General features: G+C 50.6%; 1 protein-coding gene across 13 annotated transcripts in view; it reads left to right on the top strand.

Moving 5' to 3' along the window:
* CSMD2 (CUB and Sushi multiple domains 2) overlaps positions 1 to 14,116 on the top strand; it is a 646,878-nt gene extending 632,762 nt beyond the window's left edge. For 5 of the 13 annotated variants that reach the window (XM_084963750.1, XM_021095859.2, XM_084963756.1 and 2 more), the window contains 7 exons: positions 1,125 to 1,190; positions 2,593 to 2,754; positions 4,236 to 4,348; positions 6,153 to 6,240; positions 7,675 to 7,813; positions 8,036 to 8,250; positions 11,694 to 14,116. In XM_084963750.1, the coding sequence (XP_084819876.1) occupies positions 1,125 to 1,190; positions 2,593 to 2,754; positions 4,236 to 4,348; positions 6,153 to 6,240; positions 7,675 to 7,813; positions 8,036 to 8,195 (728 nt within the window). In that variant the 3' untranslated portion in view covers positions 8,196 to 8,250; positions 11,694 to 14,116. The remainder of the gene's footprint in view (positions 1 to 1,124; positions 1,191 to 2,592; positions 2,755 to 4,235; positions 4,349 to 6,152; positions 6,241 to 7,674; positions 7,814 to 8,035; positions 8,251 to 11,693) is intronic. The other 8 variants (XM_084963751.1, XM_084963749.1, XM_084963754.1 and 5 more) reach the window with 4 other exon arrangements.
* Positions 14,117 to 14,542: the final 426 nt, after the last annotated feature.

Genomic DNA, 14,542 nt, shown 5'->3' with positions numbered 1-14,542 from the left:
AGGAGACAAGACTCTGAGCAGAGACAGGGCTGACTGAGGTCACGAGGTCACTAAGCAGCACTGCTGGGACCTGAGCCTGGCCTGTCTGGCTCAGGCCCAAAGCTTTCGCCTATGCCTTCACCTGGGTGGGTGTCTCGGTTTTAATATCCTCATTCCAAGGGAGGGAAGCACCACACTGAAAACCCACCTGGGCACAAGGAGTTCACTTTCACTTGGTGGAAGGACCTCCTTTGTGCCAGGCCTCTGGGAGGAAAGCAGAATTCAGGGCAGCACTTTTCAGCCAAGCGTCCTCGGTAGGGACATTCAGCTGGCCCGTGTGCTAGACATCTTTATTTAATAGACATCTTTATTTCCCTTTACCTCTTCCTGAAGTTTAGCATTTCTTTAATTGAGGATGTGGACCAAAATTTGTAGTAGTGTTGGAGTTCCCGTCATGGCTCAGTGGTTAACGAATCCGACTAGGAACCATGAGGTTGTGGGTTCGATCCCTGGCCTTGCTCAGTGGGTTAACAATCCAGCATTGCCGTGAGCTGTGGTGTAGGTTGCAGACGTTGCTCAGATCCCACATTGCTGTGGCTGTGGCATAGGCCGGCGGCTACAGCTCCGATTCGACCCCTAGCCTGGGAACCTCCATATGCCATGGGAGCAGCCTAAGAAATGACAAAAAGACCAAAAAAAAAAAAAAATTTGTAGTGGTGTTAACATTACCTGTGAGTCTGTCACCCATAGAAATTGCAGAGATTTCCATATTATACTGCAGTTGTTCCTGATATCATGAAATATTATGTTCCGGACTATTTCAAGATTCTGATAGTTGCTGAACCCACTGCTACATCCTGTTATTTAATGCACTCATGAAGAATCACATATATAACTCTATTCTCATTTTTTTTTCACATTTCCATGACTGTAATTGATAAATGGATTTCCTTTTCACTCTTTGTTATTCTGACAGGGGTCCATAGCATCCCCAGATAAAGTAGTTCCCCACCACCACCCCCCAGTCTAAGAGGATAAGTCCAAAGCAAGGATCCCATGGACCTGATGTCAGAGAGGTGGCCATTATTTTTCCAACAGCGTAGAGACCTGAAGCTGAACCCATTTCTTCCATTCTCTTTTCCCAGCAGAGGTCCGGCCCAGTGGGAGACCCATCAACACAGCCCGGGAGCCTCCGCTCACGCAAGCTTCAGGTGTGTGTGGTCCAGATCTTTGGCTCAAGAAACTGGCATCACTTCTTTCACCTCGTCACCCAAAAACATGCACATGGTTTCTGAACACTCAGTGGAAAGGCATGAAAACAGTCTGTAGACTCAAACAAATTTCCCCATCCCTCTCCAGACCCCAGGCAGACCTCAGGAGGAAGTGAGCTTGAAGGAAGCAGAAACTACATCCAGAAGAGAGATCCCAGGCCTTCTAGAAACACATCCAGAGCTTCAAGCTCTGGAGCCATTGATGACCACAACCCCTCCTGGCACAGGGCCGGCTAGTGTGTGGTCATACAGACACATAGACCCAGGTTCTGCCTGGGGAGTTTGCTGGAGATGGTTACATTTTTAAGACAGGTATTATGTCTTTCCAAGGGTGATGTCCCAGTTCCCACTGTGGTACGGCGGGTTAATGATCCGGCTTGTCTATGTGGAGATGCCAGTTCCATCTCCAGCCTGGCACAGTGGGTTAAGGATCTGGCATTGTTGCAGCTGTAGCGTAGGTCACAGCTCTGACCCGGGAACTTCCATATGCTGCAGGGGGGCCAAAAAAATTAAACTAAAAAAAATTTTTTCAAAAAGGGTGATGTCCAGAACTGGACACAGAACTACGGATGTGGCTGACCAACGCAAAATTATTTTAGACCATCATATCCATTTTTGAAGCTTATACTTTTATTTACCATATTAGCACATGTGTTATACAAAAAACAAGATGAGCTTTGGCATAAAACCCAATTCAAGTTCCGTTTTGGTCACTGACCAACTATGTCCTTGGACAAATAAAATTCACCTCTTGAGCTTCAGTTTATCTTTTGTAGGATTCATGATACTCACCTTAGAAAAGTATTGCGAGAATAAGTCACAATTGTAGCAGCTCTCATTCATTATAGGCTTTTATGTGGCCAACATCATGTGACACACGTTCACTTAACCACTGATGAGATAAGTAGGATGGCCCCTATTTACAGAACTGCAGGTGTGACATACCCAGGTGAGGAAGTGGAGGCTCTTACACGTGATCAAATAACTATTACGTGACAGCCAGGATGAGAAGTCCGATCTGCCAGACTTCATTAGTCCACGTTCCCATCTACCACTTGACAGTGACCTTGGTTTTCTCTCTTTTCCCCTTTCTCCATCTTTTCAACTCCTTAGCCCTTCCCCTCTGCCTCTCTCACATTCGTCTTTTCTTTTTTCTTTACCCACTTTCTCCCCCTGCCTCCACCCATCCACTCCAAGACACAGAGCACCACAAGGGGGTCAGAGCGCCCCATGTGTTAGATGCTGTGGAAAAACCATCTCAGAGAGTGAACTGGATCAGGTGGCCTCCATTCTGTCAGTACACATGAAAGTCCCTCTCACATCTGCTTCTCCATTCCTCTAGTTCCTGGGGATGTTTTTGCCAAGAATTCCCTATGGAAAGGGGCCTATGAGTACCAGGGGAAGAAGCAGCCAGCCATGCTCCGCGTGACTGGCTTCCAGGCCATCAACAGCAAGGTCAATGCCACCATGATTGACCACAGTGGTGTGGAGCTACACTTGGCGGGTAAGGAACTGGCCACCTCGGGGAAGGCCTGCAGATGGTAAGGGTGACCAGCACAGGTTCTTCTCAAGAACAAGTCCGCTGTCATCATGCAGGGCTCAGACTCGTCCGCTAGGCGGGGGGAGAAGTGTCTATTCACTTTGGTTTACATGAGAAAAGTGCCACAGATTGGAGGGAAATAGATGACAAATATTAATATTGAACATACAAGGAACTCTTACAAATAAAAAAGAGACAGAGATCCCTAAAATCTAAACCAAAAATAGAGGCAAAGAACTCCCAGAAGCCAAAGTACAGGGTTTGTAATAAACAAATAGAAAAGTATTTTTTAGCAGTAATCCCAAAAAAAAGTCAACACAAAATGTCACTTTCCCTTTATCCCACTAAAATATTTTTGAAGTGATAAACTTTTGTGCTAGTTCAGGATACTGATGCAGTGCTGGTCAGAGTATAAATATAGTATAGTTCTAGAAAATAATATGGCAGTTTGTATCAAGAGACATGAAAATGATCAGACCCATTAATTACACTTCTTAGAGAAGTGTAACTATTAGAAGCAGTTATAGAGGGGATCAAACATTTATGAATAAAGAATGTTCACATTACAGGGCTATTTGTCTTACATAAAAACTAGGAATGGGAAATTGTCTCAAAAGAAATGGATATATTAATTATAGTATGTCTGCTGAATAAAATATTATGCCAATTGGGGAGGAAATACACCCACTATAATACATTTAAAATGTGACTCCAGTTTTTAAAGGAAAAAGCGATATTCATAAGAAAGAAAATTGGGAGTAATTACACCAAAATGTTAACAGTGGTTATTTCTCCGAAATAAGATCAGGAGTGAATTGTCTTTCTCTATGCATCTCTGCATTTTCCAAAAATCTCCCCAGTTTTCACATTTTCTATAATCAGAAAAACTAAATATCTTAGAAAGTGTTTATTATGTAGATGAAGAGATTGATGGATGCACGAGTAAATGACTGTACATGTGAATACACAACCCCACGTGCAGTCACAGCCACTCACACAGACACACACAAACACAACCAACACTCCTACTCACACAGCTGCTCTAAGACATAGTCCTAAACACATCTGCACACTCTTGTATATATATCCTCATGCATTCCTGCATGCACTGAATTGTAAGCACACCCATTCACTAACCGACCCCTTAACACGTACAAAATCTCATTCACTTCATTCTCACACATATGTGTGTAAACGGGAACACAACCACGGGCCAGTAATCCTGTTGTTTATTGGCACACATGTGCCCATTCTTGCATGTCCTCGCATTCCGCCTCCACAAACACACAGGCCACACTACGCTCCCCTAATTCCAGTTACACACGGACACTGATATCAACATCTGCCTGTGAAATTCCACTCACTCACACCCACATACCCACAAATTTGGGTCTAGAAATTTTCCTGGATCTTTCAAGTGTTCTCTCTGAACTTTCTCTGCCCAGGAATCTACAAGAAAGAAGATTTCCATCTTCTCCTCCAAGTTTACCAGATTACAGGGCCTGTGGAGATCTTTGTGAATAAGTTCAAAGATGATCGCTGGGCCTTAGATGGGCATGTAAGTTCAGCACAACCCCACTCAGTCCTCGACCTCCCTGTGCCCTCGCCCCGTCCCTGAGGCCCAGATCACTGGCAGGGGAGGGGAGGAGAGAAGTGGTGGAAACTCTCAGGATCAACATGGAAGGTGGGAGGAGGTTTTCTGTGGGGCCAGGACTGGGTGCAAGGGAGTCCTCATCTGCTGGTGACGTGACCACAGAAAAAGATGAAAAGGGCCAGGAGGCTGAGAGCCCAGAGATCAGTACACCTGAGCGAGAGGAAGGAGGTGCTGATGTTGGAGCAGAAAGCAAGGAGTTGAGGTCAACAAGAGTAAATTCAAGCAAGTTGAAGGTCACGGTGTGGTGGTGAGAGCTGGGAGAAGGTGGTGAGTCCCAGATGAACACTGCACATCTCTCATTTGAGGATTCAGGTTGAGGGCAACTTAGCACAGCTCACAAGACACCAGGACCTGGGGGAAAAGAGACCACTCTCATACATCCCCTTGTGGGAAAGCCTTGTTATGTGCAAGGGCATTCTTGAAGTGGGATCTGGGTCTGCAGAGACGCTCCTCTGCCCATACCTTCCAAGTTCCCAGATGGAGGAGTAGAGCAGTCACCTGTCCCATCCTCAGCTTCCCTGTCCTGGGTTGTTGAAGCTAGAAGAAGTGGGGGGTCGGCGGGGGGTGGTTGGAAGGAGGAAGGGGTCCTGTGGCCAGAGGAGCAGAGAGCAGAGGAGTCAGGGTGTGTCCTCATGGACAGGACCACGTGGCAGAGGACTGTGGGTTTAGTGAATCTGCTTATAAACACATAAGCAGAAGCAGGTGGCTTCTCCGGGGTGGCACTGTGGTTAGACCCTTGGGCTTCTCCAGAATATTCGGTGGATTCTCTTGGGTAGCCCAGTCCTGGCTGCCATCAATAGTAGTCCAGAAGCTGTGCCAGGACAGTAATCTCCCCCATACTGGGAGGGTGGCCAGAGGCGGGGGAACAGGGTCAAAGCTGGGAGCTGGAGCTGGAGGGCAGGGCAGGGCAGGGGCGAGGTGCAAACGGAGCTCCAAGGAGCCAGAAACAGCAGGAGCAACTGCCTGGAATGACAGCCAACCTCTGGGCCCACTTCTGTGTCACCCAGGGTGTGTTGGGGAGGTGGGGGTGGATGGGAAGGGGGGTCAGCACCATGGACAGTGGGCACTGGAAGGGACCCCAGCAGCCCAAGCATCCTCAAAGATCGCCCTCAGCTGTGTAGTCCCAGCCCACAATGTCTGGCTGGCACCTGCGCATCACACAGGCAAGGGCAGGGGGAGCGGGGAGGACGTATGGCTCCTTAGCCACCTCCCAAATTAATAGCTATTGGAACTGGGATGAGTACATTCAATCTTCCAAGTCCAGTTTCATCATGGCTTGGCTTCTTGCGCGGTGCTTTCAAACTCAGGTTTTCCTCACGTTGGCAACAGCTAACACTTATCCAGGGTGAAGGACGTGTTCTGGGTGCTTTATCTATATTCACTCGTGTGAATCTTTACAGCAGCCCTAGGACCTGGGTATGGTCGTTGTTCCCATTTTATAAATGAGAAGCTGAGGCACAGACAGATGAAGGGATTTGACCAGTAGAAAATAAAAATGTCTCCCTACCTCCAGCAAGCAGTTGGAGCCCCCGCCCCAGCACATCCATGGAGCGCCACCCTTGCCTGGGTGTGGCAGGGAGTCTGCGTCGTGGGGGTGATGAGCGGGCCAGTGACACCAGCGAGTTTGGCAGTGTGTACCTGGCTGGCAGGACTTCCGACTGTTTCTGGCACACCAGCTGTCTTACGCTCTCTGCTCCCATCATCTCAGGTCTCCTCAGAGTCCTCCGGAGGCACCTTCATCTACCAGGGCTCCGTCAAGGGCCAAGGCTTCGGGCAGTTCGGCTTTCAAAGACTTGGTAACTAGCTCTTGGCCCTGGAATGTGAGCTCATGTGGGTGGCGGAGACACTTCTAGGATGGAATGGAGGGGTCAGGGGCTGGTGAAGTTCCACAGCCCAAGGCAGGGGTTCTTAGCCTCTTTTGGACCAAGGAACCTTTGAGATCCTGCTCAAAGCCGGGGAACATCTCCCCGGAAACACAGTGCAGGACATGTTCAGGCTTTGCCTAACAGCTTCATGCTCGGCCCTGAGTTAAGAGCCCCCAGCTTAAGGGACACTGGGTCTCCATTGCACCCCCACAACTCTATCTGGCCCCAGAGCCCTGAGCATTAAGACATGGGGCTCCTGTAGGAGTCTTTACTCAGTCCCAGAAGGCTCGTATTGCTGTCATTTTACAGATGAGAAAGCCAAGCACCAAGGAGGCTCCTTCCCTAGCTCTTCCCCAGCATCGCTACCCTGCACATCCCACGGCATCGGTGTCAGGCATCCTCACTCCAGATATTGACCTTGACCCAGAGCCCCTGATGGGGGGAGGGGTCCTGGCTTCTCAGAAGCAGTGCAGGGGGAGATAGGAGGCAGGCCCAGCTCTATGGGCCTGAGGTCCTGATGCCACCAGTCCCCCTGGGGTGCCCCTCACCCACCCACCCCACCCCACCTGCCCAGGCAGTGCATTGCATTTTCTCAAAGATCTGACCTTCTGAAAGCTTCTCCTTGCCTTAAGCGGAAATCTGCTTCCCTGTGGTTCCCACTCTGCCCTGCTTGTCCCCTGGAGTTGTTCCCTGCTCTGTCCTCTTGAGCTGCTGGGAGTGAGGGTTTGCTCTCTTCCACACATACTGGAAGGCAGTTCCTCTGGCCCCTCAGTCTTACACACTGCAGAAACCTCAGGAGACCAGGTTCTTGTTTTGGCTTCACGGCTGACCCCTCACCCCCCTGGGCAGACCCGTCCCCTCTCCCGTCTGGTGGCCTCAGCCCCTGAGCTCAGTGGGGCACTTCACAGGGGCAGTGGTTCCCACTGGGGTCTTCAGAGCCCTCCCAGTGAGTGCGGGAGGGGCGGGGAGGAGGAGGAGGGAGACCCTCCAGGGCAGAAACTTCAGCATCCCCTCCACCGCCTCTCCCACACCCCAGAGCAGAACACCTTCCTCTGTTTTCTAGTTTGGCTTCCTTGGAAGGCTTCATGTGATAAAAGACTTCCATGGCCAAAAGAAGTTTGGAAACTTCTAGAAGGCTGCACTCTTTTAAGATTTTATTCTGCGATGCAGTTTCCAGATCCCCCGCAGACTGGCTTCCCCAGGCCTGACCTGCCCTTGTGGGACCTTCCTCCAGGAGGAGGTCCCTGGGGTGGGGGGTCGGGTGGAAGGCAGGGGTGGGCTCTGGGCAGCATCCCAAGCCACAGCGCCCCTCGTGGCAGTGGCCACTGTGTCTGTGACCTGAGGTTCTGTTCTCGGACTTTGCAGACCTCAGGCTGCTGGAGTCAGACCCCGAGTCCATCGGCCGCCACTTTGCTTCCAACAGCAGCTCAGTGGCAGCCGCGATCCTGGTGCCTTTCATCGCGCTCATCATCGCGGGCTTCGTGCTCTATCTGTACAAGCACAGGTACAGGGAAGGGACGCGCCCCGGGGCGGGGGCAGGAAGGTCTCTCCCTGACCCTGACCCTGACCCTGACCTGCCCAGAGGCTTCCTGACCCAGGCGGGCTGTGACCTCCTGAAGGGAGGACAGAGCCTCCTTGCCCTCCCCGCGCCCCCCCCCCCCCCCGGCCCCGAGATCCCCGAGTCTCCTCTTTTCCCGTCTTGGTCACGCTGCGCTCCCCTTCCCAGGAGAAGACCCAAAGTTCCGTTCAATGGCTACGCCGGCCACGAGAACACGAATGTTCGAGCCACGTTTGAGAACCCGATGTATGACCGCAACATCCAGCCCACAGACATCATGGCCACCGAGGCGGAGTTCACAGTCAGCACGGTGTGTACAGCGGTATAGCCCCCGGCCTGGCCGCCCTCGCCGCCGCCACCGAGAGCCCCGCCTCCGGCAGCCGGTGAGACACACGGCCCTGCAGATGTGGCCAGGGAGAGGGGGACTGTGGGCCTGGGACTGCCCCGTGCCGGCCCCCGAGCCAGGCACCTCCCTACACCCAAGCTGGGGCCTGCCGTTACCCCCTTTACAGATGGGAAAACTGAGACCCAGGAAAAGGAATTCATTTGGCCAATCCCACAGTGAATAAGTAACAGGGTCAGAATCCAGTCCCAGACGGGCAGCTCCAGAGACTGTGCTCTCAGCCACTGGACTCAGCAAACACACCACGTGGGTGTGTTAGAACTCTCCAGAGAGAAAGAGATACGTGTACACACACAATATGTGCATACACGTCTATATGTACTCTCTCTGCAGAGAGGTGTTGTGAGTATGTGTTTATCTTATATAGAGACATAGAGGAAGAGGGAGAGATTTATGTTAAGGAATTGCCTCACATGATTGTGGGGCTGGCACGTCTGAGGTCCACAAGGCAGGCCGGGAAATTTCATCAGGAGTTGAGCTTGTAGTCTTGAGTCCAGAGGCTGTCTGGAGGCAGAATTCCTTCCTCTCGAGGGGCCCTCAGGCCTTTCTCTTAATTGGTGCAGCCCACCTACATTATGGAGAGTAACCTGCTTTATTCAAAGTCTACTGATTTAGGAGTTCCCATCGTGGCTCAGCAGTAATGAACCCGACTGGTACCCATGAGGACACAGGTTCGACCTGTGGCCTTGCTCAATGGGTTAAGGATCCAGTGTTGCCATGAGCTGTGGTGTAGGTCGCAGACATAGCTCAGATCCTGTGTTGCTGTGGCTGTGGCATAGGCCAGCAGCTACAGCTCCGATTGGACCCCTAGCCTGGGAACCTCCATATGCAGCAAGGGTGGCCCCAAAAAGACAAGGAAAAAAAAAAGTCTACTGATTTAAATTGTTAATTGCACCAAAAAATTCCTTTGCCGCAACATCTAGATGTGTTTGACCAAACAACTGGGCACCAGAGGTAGGCAGGTTGACATATAAAATTAACCATCACCTAGACCGTAATGGATAGTCCGACACAGTCCGTGGCATTGGGCTAGATAGGAGGGCCCCCATTACACAGATAGGGTGGTGGACACACATGTGCAGAGGCTTTCAAGTGTCCCTGGGACACTGTGTCTCACACGTACACATAGGCCTGCTGGGAGGAGCTGACACGTATAGAAGCCATCGCCTTGTGTCCTTCTTCATAGGTAGCCCTTCCTCTGGGGGTTGGGGACCTGCAGGAATTGTCCCCACAAGGTGTGCAAGCTGCAAGGTGTGCAAGGTGTGATCTCTCAGAGACCTGAGCCATCCCACCTTCTGGAGAAGGCAGGTGCCCTCCTTCTGGTGTCTCCCTGACCTTGCGGAGCCCAGCCCCCAGGGCTCTGGGGAGAGTAGTCCCCAGAGAGGTGGGCTTCCATTAGGGCAAGGGGGTCACCAGCCAAACCCTAAAGCTGGTGACAGCTCTCCTTCCATGCCCCTGTCTGTGACAGCGCATATGATGGATAGTCCTGGAGGGAGCAGGCTGTGTGGACGAGGATGCAAGGGCTGGGCTGACCAGAATGGCCAGACCCATGAATGCCAGGCGAGTCAGAAGAGTGAGGGGGCTTTTAAAATCTCTGCCAAGCACTGGCTGCCCAGCCCCTCGCGTGTGTTGCTTCCTTTCATCCTCACAGCAACGCCGGGAGGATTTTCACAGCTGCAACCCAACGCCCAGACCACACAGCAAGTCAGGGAGGCAGAGCCTGCTTTAAGATTCGCCAAGCGGCCCCCGATGCCCCCCTCCCCCTTTGGGTCCACTTCTTTTCGCTAGATCATTTATCTTGCTTAAATCTAAGCTTAAAATTGTGGGTATTAAGATAAACTGTACATAAAGAGATACAAATTATTTTCAGAATATATAAAAGCAACTCTTGAATCCAAGTAATTAATTTATTGAGCTTTTCTGTATCTTTTACATCTATCCAAAACAAACATTTAATGAAGGAGGAGGAATTATGCCAGTGAGATCCTTTTAACATGTCAAAGTTAGTTCTGAGCCTTCACCTGTGTGCTCCATCTTTCATTTTTCCTACATTTTTCCTACTCATGTATCTAGAAAGCAAGAAAGAAAAAAGTAAAATCCCCTCTGGTGACATAAATCAGGCCTTACAGGAGATCTGTCATGACTCTGAACTTTGAGTTGCAGAATCATTGGACAGGAGAGGAAAGAAACACGGGCGTCCCAGGGACCTACCCACCACCCCCACCCCTGCTCCACATCTGGGGCTCCGCTGGGTCCCAGGTACCTGCAGGCCCAAGGTTTCAGCTCTGGGTCTTTTGGGGTTGGCGCTCCTCATGCTGCCTCTCGCCAGCATCCAGGGCCTGGGAGCATATGCCCCCAGCCCACAGCTCTCCGGCTGGTCCTTCTGCTCATTTCCATCTCCAGCCTGCCTGGAGCTTGGCTCAGGGAGGGGCCACTGGAAAGACTACTCTGAATAGACACATGCACGTTTTCAGTGAGTGACAAGGTGATAAGTTCAAAGGATGCCTAACAAGAACAGCTGAAATGAAAATAAACCCCACACAGGGAAGTCATCAAGGCCTTATAGGGTCACTGAATTGGGGGCAAGGGGCAGGGCTGGGTCATGACTTTCACGGATCCCTTCCTCTGTTTAAGAAAATATTTAATATGATACTGTGTTGTTATAACGATGAAGATAACCCAGGCTAGATTTATTGCATGGCCAGTGGCAGGTGGGGGGCACTCTTCTAGCATGTGGAAGTTACGAGGCCAGGGATAGAACCCTCACCACAGCAGTAACCTGATCCTTAACCTGCAGAGCCACCAGGGAACTCCACATGGCCATTATTAGTGTATTCATTTTCTTTCTTTCTGATTTTGGAAGAAATTAAAAACATTTTCTTGGTCCCCTAAAAGTATAGCAGCCCCAGGCACTAGGTCTCCTGTGGCTCACGGGTAAGTTGGCCCTGTCTGGGGAAGACAATGACGTCGGGAAAATATATATTCTTCTGTGTGTATCCTACCTAACCCCCACCCTCAGAAGAGTAAAACACCAACAGTAAAACCAAGGCAACGGAGTTCCTGCAGTGGTGCCATGGGTTAGGAATCCAGCTGCAGCGGCTCAGGTCACTGTGGAGACCATGGGTTCCATTCCAGGCCCAGCACAGAGGGTTAAAGGATCCTGTGTTGCTGCAGCTGTGGTGTAGGTCGCAGCTGCCCCTTGGATTCAGTCTCTGGGCTGGAAATTTCCATGTGCTGAAGATGCAGCCGTAAAATTAAAAAAAGAGAGAGAGACAGAGAAAAAAGATCAAGGCAACTAATTTTCTTTCATTCTCTCTCCTCATTCCTTCTCTGCTTTTCCTCTTTCCTCCTGCCTTCTGCTCCCCGCCCCCACCTGCTGCCTCCCTTGTTTTACAAACTCGGGTGTGATCTGTCGGGTCCCAGTTCTCCAGGGGACAGGAAGTAGGCTCCCCTGAGCACAGTGCCCAGTGCCCATCTCGTCTGTCTCTCCGCCCGTGTCTGCTACCGCTGGGACTTGGGCCTTCGCCCTGCCACCACCCGCACCCGCCACCCTGGAGAGGACTCCTACTCTGCCCTGATTGGGGGCCATAGAGGAAGAAGGGCTGCAGATGCTATGGACTGAAACTAGCAAAGGATTTTGTGGGTGTGCACATGTGTGTATGGGCCTGAACACACACACACACCCCTCTCCTTTGTTTGAATTCAACGGAAGAGACCACAGAAGCTTAAAAAAGAGAAATGTGTGTGCAAGATGCCCCATGCTCTGCTCCCCACAAACCCTGAGAGACGAGGTCATGAAGAAGAAGCACGATCAGATCAGCATGGAAACCAACACGCCCGTCCCGCTTGTCAGGCCCTGGGGGATGTGTCAGCAGGACGCTTCCCCAGGGCGATGGCAGCAGAGACCAGCCACCCGCAAGTGGGCAGTCCCAGCTGCAGGCAGGCAGCAAGGATTACCCCAAGGGCAGGAGCCAGTCTTAAGAAATCATTTGGAAATTATTTTTTTCTGCCATAATTTTATTCAGTTCTAAACCCAGTGAATTAAAAAGCCCTTTTAGGTTGAAGGCAACACTGAAAAAGTGGGGCGCATCCGGAGAGGTAAGGGCAGGAAGCTGGCCAAGAGCTTGCCAAGGTCAAGTCTTGGCTTGAAGAGAATAGAAGCAAGTGTGTGGCCCAGACCAGGGACACCACCAAGTCTGCAGGCATCAGAGAGGCGCTGGAAGGGACAGGACAGCAAGCCTACTCCAGGGTGCAAAAATACCGGCTACCGTATGTTGTTTCTTCTCTTTGCCTGACATGTTACGTGTATCATTTCTAGTCCTTACAGCAAGCCCAGAATGTAGGAAATACTATTCAGGATGGATGAGAAGCAGAAAGGTGAAGAGATATAAGCCTTTAGTTAGTAAGTGTGGAGTCAGGCTGCAAACCCAGATGGATCTGACTCTGGAGTCCACTACACCAGCTTCCAGAAACCCAGGTCTAAAAGGAGGCGAAGGAGGTAGATCCCTGTGTAGAATGATGGCCAGGGGTGGTGGGCCAGGCAGGGGACCCATGTGTCCTTCTGGGTTCTGTTCTCTCCACCTTGGCAGCGTCAGAGCCAGGACCCAGGAACCCAGGCTTCCCGGAGCTGGTGCTGGCCTCTTGGCTCCCAGCAGCCCCTCACAGAGCCGACTCAGGACCTGGGAGCTCCTGAATCAAAAGAGTGGAGGAAAGGGGTCTCATTCTCTCCCGCTCCCTGCAAGTAGCTTTGGTTTACGTTACGTTTCATCACCGTGCCCGGGTGGTTGATGAATTTCACAGAAGCGCTGGTTGACAAGCAAACGCGTTTGGGAATCAAACGGTGGCATTTAGAGCCACTTTGTCCGTCCTCGGGAAGGTCCCCAGGGGCTGAAGCCCCTGTGCGTGTCTGACATGCTGGCTTCAGATCACGTGTTAAAATGACACAGAGAGACGTACGGAGTGGAGTTGCAGGGACACCTGGTTTGTAAGCAGATTCCAAGTTGGAACCATGAGATGTGACTCACGTGAAGATGGGCTCCAGCAAGAGGTGTCCCTTTCCAGCAGACGCACCTGGGACTGGCCATGGCAGGAGCCCAGCCACACACACCCACTCTGGGTCCCAGCATCGCTGGGCTTGGCGGGAGAGGACCAGTCCAGACGAACCCACTCTCATGCTCATCTCTCTCTCTCTCTCTCCGGAAGCAAATGCAGGATGCTCTTCGGCTGCCCCCACCCCCTTATTACACTCCTCTGAGACCACCCAGTAGACGCCTCCTCCAGCCCTGTCACCTGTGTCCCTCCCCGTGTCCCATTGTGAAGTCCCAGGAGATGACCGAGGAGCACTCTGCTGTGCGTTACCCTTCCCCACCTCTGGCATTTTCGTGCCACCTCCAGAGGCTTGGAAGCAACCAGGGCAGACTAGGCCCTTCACCCACCATCCATACCATGTACCCACCGCCATCCCATGAAGAAAAAAAAAAAAAGTAAAACAAAAATTAAAAAAAAAATCTTTTGTACAGAGATATATTTTTATTATACAAAGTTTGTACAGTACCAAAAAAAAGAAAGAAAAAAAAGGTGTACAATTTTTTTTCATTATTGTAGGTAAACGGTAGTGGAAGCCTTTTTTTGTAAATGTAATAAAATGTATAAATATGGTTTTCAGAAAACATCAAGTGCTGTAAATATGTAATCTACACACCTTCTTGGCTTGTCTGCAGTATATACATTTAATTTATCTGTCTCTGTATATGAGGCTTCCCCCTGGGGCCCTGCACTATGGTACTTTCCTGAATTTGAAAGCAATTTTAAATTTTTTGAATTCAAATAAAATATAAATTTTTGCATTGGTTTTCTTACATTTTTATCACCTTTTTCATGGCTGGGGGCAAACAGTTGTTGGGAGAGGGGAAGAAAGACATATTTGGGACTAAAGGCTACGCTCGGAAATGTGGAAATCTCTCGCTATCTCTTTTTTTTTTTTTTTTTTTTTTTTTTTTTTTTTTTTTTTTTTGCCATTTCTAGGGCCACTCCCTCGGCATATGGAGGTTCCCAGGCTAGTGGTCCAATCGGAGCTGTAGTCGCTGGCCTACACCACAGCCACAGCAACACAGGATCCGAGCCATGTCTGCAACCTACACCACGGCTCACGGCAATGCCAAGGATTTAATCTTTGGAACGGTTGGCTATTGGAACAGCTGGCCAATGGACAGCAACAGGCTTCACTCAGTGGTTTAAGGATACGGCATTGCCGTGAGCTGTGGTGTAGGTTG

Source organism: Sus scrofa, chromosome 6, assembly GCF_054392235.1.
Source record: "Sus scrofa isolate SSC_HxYL_T2T_F1_AM1 chromosome 6, Sscrofa_HxYL_maternal_Yorkshire_Landrace_v2.0, whole genome shotgun sequence".
Taxonomy (NCBI): Eukaryota; Metazoa; Chordata; class Mammalia; order Artiodactyla; family Suidae; genus Sus; species Sus scrofa.
The sequence above is the reverse complement of the archived record's forward strand: the minus strand, read 5'-3'. Positions and strand labels throughout refer to the sequence as shown.